Source organism: Fusarium phalaenopsidis (genome assembly GCF_050370095.1).
Source record: "Fusarium phalaenopsidis strain FUZ10S chromosome Unknown contig_32272, whole genome shotgun sequence".
In the NCBI taxonomy this organism is placed as follows: Eukaryota; Fungi; Ascomycota; class Sordariomycetes; order Hypocreales; family Nectriaceae; genus Fusarium; species Fusarium phalaenopsidis.
Window position 1 is genome coordinate 238,290 of NW_028145420.1, and position 6,858 is coordinate 245,147.

General features: G+C 54.0%; 2 protein-coding genes across 2 annotated transcripts; both read left to right on the forward strand.

The window, feature by feature from the left end:
- Positions 1–2,786: 2,786 nt before the first annotated feature.
- LRP88_00108 (uncharacterized protein) lies at positions 2,787–3,683 on the forward strand (the record flags this gene model as incomplete). Its single annotated transcript, XM_083236828.1, has 1 exon — positions 2,787–3,683. One exon carries the CDS (start codon positions 2,787–2,789, stop codon positions 3,681–3,683), a length of 897 nt encoding a protein of 298 aa, XP_083107445.1.
- Positions 3,684–3,791: 108 nt separating this feature from the next.
- Positions 3,792–6,439, forward strand: LRP88_00109 (uncharacterized protein; the record flags this gene model as incomplete). Its single annotated transcript, XM_083236829.1, has 2 exons — positions 3,792–6,369; positions 6,435–6,439. The coding sequence occupies 2 exons, from the start codon at positions 3,792–3,794 to the stop codon at positions 6,437–6,439; spliced, it is 2,583 nt and encodes an 860-aa protein (XP_083107446.1).
- Positions 6,440–6,858: the final 419 nt, after the last annotated feature.

Here is a 6,858-nt window from a genome sequence, read left to right on the forward strand (position 1 = left end):
AGTTATAAGTATAAAGGAAAAGTAAGGTTAAGTTAAGATAAGGGTAGGAGAGGGTAGAGAAGGGGAAAGGGTTAGTAGAGTTATTAAAGAGGTAAGGGTTTTAGGTAATATAAGAGGGAGAGAGTTTAAAGGAGTAAGGGGAGGGAAGAAAGAAGGTTAAGGTAGGTATTTAATAAGGGAGGAATAATAAAAGAGAAAAGAGTTTAATAAAGTTTAAAGTAAAGAAAAAGAGGGAAAAGTATATTAGAGTATAGTTAGGTTAGTATTAAGGGTTAGGTTTAAGTAGTTATTATTAAAGGTAGGGTAGTAGTTAAGTTAAGGGTTAGGGTTAAGTAGTTATGGTAAAGGTTAGGGTTAATTATGTATTGATATAGGCCTTAGGGTTAGGGAACTGACGGCTGTGTTCGGGGTACACTTTTCCCAAAATACAACACCAGTTCAGGCTCAGCATTTAAAGTGAATTATTTAATGACGATGAGATGTTTCCCGGGTTAGCTAGCTATTTTATAGAATTAGTTATGGAATTTTAAAGAAAACGGAGAGGAAAATAGGTTGGATGGGAGGATGGCCCACATTCAAGTCTTGGCTCACATTTAATTCAAAGCGGTTTAGCGCGGGACGTACCGAAAGTCTTGGCTCACATTTAATTCAATCGGGTATAGCGCGACAGCTACCCTAGAGCGAAGGCAGCGTGTGGGAAAAACAGTGAGTCTATACGCAGCTAATCGCTCAGTAGAAGATCACTTCCGTTGATCATTTTCTTTACGTCTTCGCTTTGAGTCTTGCTCACTATCTTATATCTTTGTCGCTGACAGGCGAGCGAGGGGGGCAACGGTGCAGGATGTGGATGGGTTCAGCTCAAGTATAGACGAAAAGTTTTGACGCGTGTGACATAACTGTGTGATCTTAGGCATTGTATCCTCGAAAGAAAAGAAAATCAAAATTAGAGCCAGAAAACTACATACAATAGATAGGAGAGCTTTAGTATGCAAGGATATCACCATCGTTATGTATGTTATGGCGCAATGATGATGCCCCATCTAGTTAATGTGAGGTGCTCTGTCAAGTCGTGATCTTATTAACCGTGGCTGTCAAAAAAGCAACGTTTTTTTTAAAGGTTATGTAAGCCATAACTCGGTCCTCCGACGCGTAGCAAGGGAAATACGGGTGTCTCGCGTGGCTAACGCTGGGGGAACGAGCCAAAACATTGCTGTGCAGGTTTCCTTGGAAGACAATGTCTCAACCGACTCCGAAACGTCGTGGCCGCCCGGCCAGAAAAGCGCCGCAAACCGAAGAGGAACGACTTGCATCACAACGTGCACGCTCACAGCGATACTATCAACGACAACACAAGCAAGCCGTCGTTTCCTATCGCGCGCCGACCGAATCGCAACAGGCAGAGTTTATATATCATTACCAACCTCACCCGCCCGCTATACCGTCGACGACGGACCCGGTTGTTGGCCTCCACTTGGAGCCGCATCTCCAGATCCCCACACCGTTCGAAGTTCCACGCCCGGCCGAGTCCACTTACAATCGCGACTACGACGAACCAAGCGAGACCGAAGCGGGCCCGGCAGCAGCACCATGCAACCCGCCAGTTTGGAACCACGACGAGAACTCACGGACCAATCATACAAGTCCGGTCGGTGCGCAAGATCACCACCCACTTTTCGAAAACTCTCAGGCTCAGCTCGAGCTTATATCACAAGGATGCGACGCAGCCGACGCGGCGTTTATCCAAGACCAACCCAGCCCGTTACAGCTTGAAGCTCGGGATGAAGAACTGCAAGCCCTGGTCGACACAGTCCAGCAATTGCTCATCACCCCGGATCGGGAGACAACAAGAGGCAAGAAGGATCTAGCGGGGATCTTACAGTTCACTATCGGAACGATTTACTCACTAACCCGGTTTACCAGAGGCGATCAACCCACCACGATCCTTAAGCACGGCGCGATTACCGGACGATCCAGCGGGGTGGAGCCCTCAATCTGTCGCTTCTGCTGGCGCCTGTCACACCTCTGATGGACCGCAGACCGAAACGCCGCCACGGCCATGCCAGCCAAGGAGTCGATCAACCCCCCAGGAGCAAAAGAATACACTGCATACCTGGCTGCGGCCTTCCCCTCACACGCCAGACAGCTCGCCCGGGTCAACAAGGGCCAATGCCCAAGACCAAGACGGGTTTCTCTTATCATCGGCTGCTGGCGTCAAGACGTTCATACAGGAGCATCAGGACTTTATCGACCGTCCTCGTCAAGCGCCGAGAAACTTTGGAGTCGAATGGAGTTATCACGGGCTTTACAGCTGGAATCTCCGTCGCCGGCTTGAACGATAGGACTACCTCGTTACTGAGGACGTCCTCTGCGGTATTCGGCTTGTCATTGAGCTGAGTGGCCGCCAGGACGTCATCACACTCGTGCGGACCATCCAGCTAGGCGAACATCATGCTATACAGCTGAGCCCAGCCGAGATCGAAGACATGCGCCGGCATGATAATACGATTATACCCATCTTTCATCCGGGCGTCGACAATACGATCGGTCACTGGTCTCTCGCCATCTACCAGCGAGCCCGATCGTCTTTCATCGTCTTCGATTCCCTCCATCCGGACGACTCCTGCCGTTCGGCTCTCCGAGAGGTCCATGATGCTGTAGTGGATCATCAAGGCTCTGCACCGGCGTCGGTCTACGATGTGCCGACGACTCGGCAAGTATATGGGTGGACCTGCGGCCTCATAGTGATAGAGTGTGCCCGGTGTTTCTTGGCTATAGGTGATCTAGCCATGGGCCGGGGCGAGGACGAGGCCTTGCCGTTCGAACAGCTTGACTGGACGCAGCAGGAGCCGTACCTGTCTGGGATACATGACCCAGATCTGCGAGAGGTCAGTGCCATATCGTACTGGATCGAGGTCATTTCACAATACCTTGGCGTGCCATCACCATCCAACGCCGCGGCCGATGGGCAGGCTGACGTAGCGCCGCAACGCGGAGAGCTCGAGACTCCCGTTGATGGCAGTGCTGATGGAACCGTGGAACCAGCCGACCCCGCCGTGCTGTTATTCCAAGAGTGGAATGGCGCAATAGGATGCACTTCCCAGCAGCATGAAGACGACCATCATGTTCAGGTGGAAAAGGCAGCCGAGGAACGAGGGGCTACACCGACCTGCTCCTCACTCCTTGACGTCGCAAAGCGGCTAGAGGGCAGGACCCCACCGGATGGCGACACGAGCGAGACTCGTCTCCCATCAGTCCTTGATCCAGCACAAGATCTACTACGCCCCGGACCTCGGGCAATTTGTTCGGAAAACGGCCCTACCCGGTACAGCAGCGCCTGCAAGGTAGCGATGGAAGGCCTGACGGCAGATGAGTCAAGCCCGCCTTACCTGTGTATGCACTCCCATCATCACCAATCACAAGGACCAGAGCGCAACTCGATCTCATCGTCATACGATATCGATAGTCTCTGCAGCTTCCCAACGTCCCTCGGCGTCGCTAGGCTAGGGTTCCAATGGTATACTCAACCGCACGTCACTCTCAATCACGTCGATAATGTCCATCTCAGCATGGAAATCCCTTCTCCTGGTGGTCCAGACGGTGATGCCGCCATAACACAGCCTCTCCATAATATCCCAAATTACTGCCTCGGGCGCGTCATCGGTCTAGCGGACACTTATATCTAGGTCTTCTTCCCTACCCTGTTCCGCAGCCAGCTCTCCGACCCCTACACGCAGACTTGCATCCCGAGGGAAAGATTCATGCACTAGTATGAGGAAGTGACGCTGCCCGCCATGCAAGCCGTCATTGATGACAACAACATACTCCAGTACATCCCCAAAACCCACGCCATCGCCTCGTCAGACTCGAGCGCACCCCGGGAAGCGCTAGCAGCCAAAGCGGTGGTCGAGGAAGAGGAGGCGGATATGGAGGAGGAACTAGGGGGATTCATGGGCACGAAGAGGCGAGAGGCACCGGGTAACCCGTCAGGACCGCACCGTAAGCACTTTTACGTTACACTGCAGTCCCGATACCTTGCCGCTCTCTGGGAAGAAGTCCAGGCAAGGGCTGCTCCCTTCCCCGAGTACGCCGGCCTGCGGCTCTACATGGCTGCTAAGAACACTAAGCTGACGTGGATGCGGCCTACGCTCGAGTCAACGCTTGAAGAGTGGCATTGTCACTGGGACTCCGCAGTCGACGAGACCTACGTTGATCCACAGGCGACGTACATCGACATCGGGCGCCAGCTGACACCCGCCGAGATGGGACCGCGTGGGCGTGTATTACTATGGCGCCGATGCTGTCTAGACAGACTCTGGCGTCGTCGGCTACAGTGGAGTCAGCTTCAGAATCGCCTCAATGGGCGGGAAGAGGGCGCCGATCGGGGTGAGTCAGGTAAGCGCCGTAGCCCGCCCATTCGCCGGACCACCTACCCATTCGTAACCCTCCGCGATGCCAGAGATATGACGATCACTCCCGGGCCAGGAAGCTGGGAGCTTCAAAAAGGCCTCGTCTACAGCCAGTTCTATAACCTCATCAAGGTCCCATTCGATGCCACTAAGCAATACCCTTTCCAGAACCGCCATACCGAGAGCATGGCCCTGGACCCGTCGTATCTCCTCGACCAGCGCAACTCGACGCGGGGAGCGCATGCGCACCAGTCCCGGGTGCAATGTGCATACAGGCTCAGCAAGCTCCGCATCCACCGTAACCTTCCGGCGGTCGAACAGGATGAAACGGATGACGATGCGGTGCGGTCGGCGCTCGAACTGACACAGCACCAATTTACATATGGCATCCGGGCGGAGGACCGAGTGTCGCTAGCCCTCCTACGGCGTATCACGGATCTATTCTCATCAGCTCCAGCTCCAGCTCCAGCTCCAGCTCAGCCAAGAGAGGCGTCAGAGGATGACACAGGAGACTACCCTTTCTTTGCCATTCCTTCTCAGACGATGGCTAGATTCCTCCGTGCCAGCATCAATCGATACTGCTTCCTGTTTGAGTACATCAAGGCACAGACTGGCCTGAAGTACTCGCTGCCTGAGACCATCGTCATGGCAACGGCACTCCGCGGACTTCGATTTAGCTACGACTCATCCCTCATCACGAGGGAGCCAGTGCTCTGGGGGGATAGATGGACGTCAACACAGCGTACGCGGCCCCGAGAGGGGGAACCGCAGGCGGTCGAAGTACAACGAGAAGGACTAGGCCTGGGTAAGACGTCCAAGGTATACGGGTTTGGCTGGTGGCTTCCAGGGAAGTTCGACTGGAACACCTGGCGGTTTGCTTCCGAAGTTGGCGATCGACTGGCGGTTGGTAATGACCTCCTACGCCAGGACTATAAGCGGCAATGGCGAGTACTCAAGGATATTCGCGACGTTCATGTCCGGATGTGGCAAGCCCAGAGCTGGGCAGGACGGTACCAAGTCCATGAGAACGTAGTGGCAAGGAGGCTGTGGCTTGAATACCTCCACTCCACAGCCATCGAACTCTTCCAGCGGGACGTTTGGCGCGCGGCTCTGAAGAGCACCAAGTGGAAGACAGGCTCCGACGTTACGGGCGAGGCGATGATCAGACACCCGGAGTCTAGTCCTCCGGCCTTCTGCTACGACGGGCTGTCAGACTTGTTCCACGATCGCCAGCGTGACATTGACCACACCCGACCTCATCTTGTTACCGGAAACAAGTTGCGGTCAACTAATGTGATAGATCTGTTTGACGATCTGTTCTCACCCGGCTCTGCAGACACATCCATGAAGCGTCGAAGAGGCTGGTCTTCTCTCCCTTTTCGCATTGCAACGCGCCGCAGCATTGAGCTCGTCGAGATGACGCTTGGGTCGACCAAGGCGACGCAATGGTACGCGCAGCTTAGGCGGATCGTCTTATTAACTCACTGGATCCTTCCGTGGCCGTCGGATACCGAGCTCCTTACCACGACGAAGGAGAGCCGGGCGGCGAATCTCAAACGCCGCCTGACTTGGGCTTCTGTCATTCACGTCGGCCCTTCGGCCGAGTCGACGGGGTTTTCTGAGCCGTCTGTGCCGACGCGGAAGGTCGACGACACAGATCTTCGCATCTCGACGCAGGACGACCTTTCGCAAGCGCTCTCCGAGGTTTGTAGATACCGCTTTGGAGATAGAGGCTGGACGGATAGCGCCGATAATATAAGCTGCCGCTACCATTGGTCCACCCGAGACTTGGTCAGGAGCACGCGCGATCGCATCAGCCTCGATGCTCTCCAGCTTGGCCGCGCCGTGGAGCCATTCAAGAAGGGATGGATCTTTCCTGTCGCAGAGGCTGGTCGACCACCTCAGCTTCGCATGGTTGGACGCATTCGGGATAGGACTCTAGATGAGCTGGATCGAATTTTTTGTGAGCTACTACAGGCTAGCAGCAATGACCCTCCGGATCAGAGTCTTACCCCTGACTCCAGGCAGGGTGACATATCGGAAACCAGTCAGATGGTTTCAGGATCCCTAGTTGCAGCGCATCGTGCAAAAGGATATCGCCATTTCCCGTGGCTGAGGGTCGGGATGCGGACGGTAGAGGAGCGAGAAAGTCTTCGGAAACACTTCAGACAATATGGTCGCGAACGAGTGAGGAGAATTGCCGATACTGCCTCGAATTCTTCGGAAGAGACGAACTGGACCGCACAGACAAATGAGACTGATGAGTCGTGGAGACCACAGAAGCGTTTGAGGAGGGCCGTAAGAGAGCGGCTAATAACCCTACCGACATAGTCATTATTATATCATCGACGCCCAAGAGTAGCATATAAGAATCAGTAGGCCGTCTAAACTATAGAGGAGAGAGTTGAAGAGTATGGGCGTGATAATGATGATGATGAATCCAAGGCGTCAG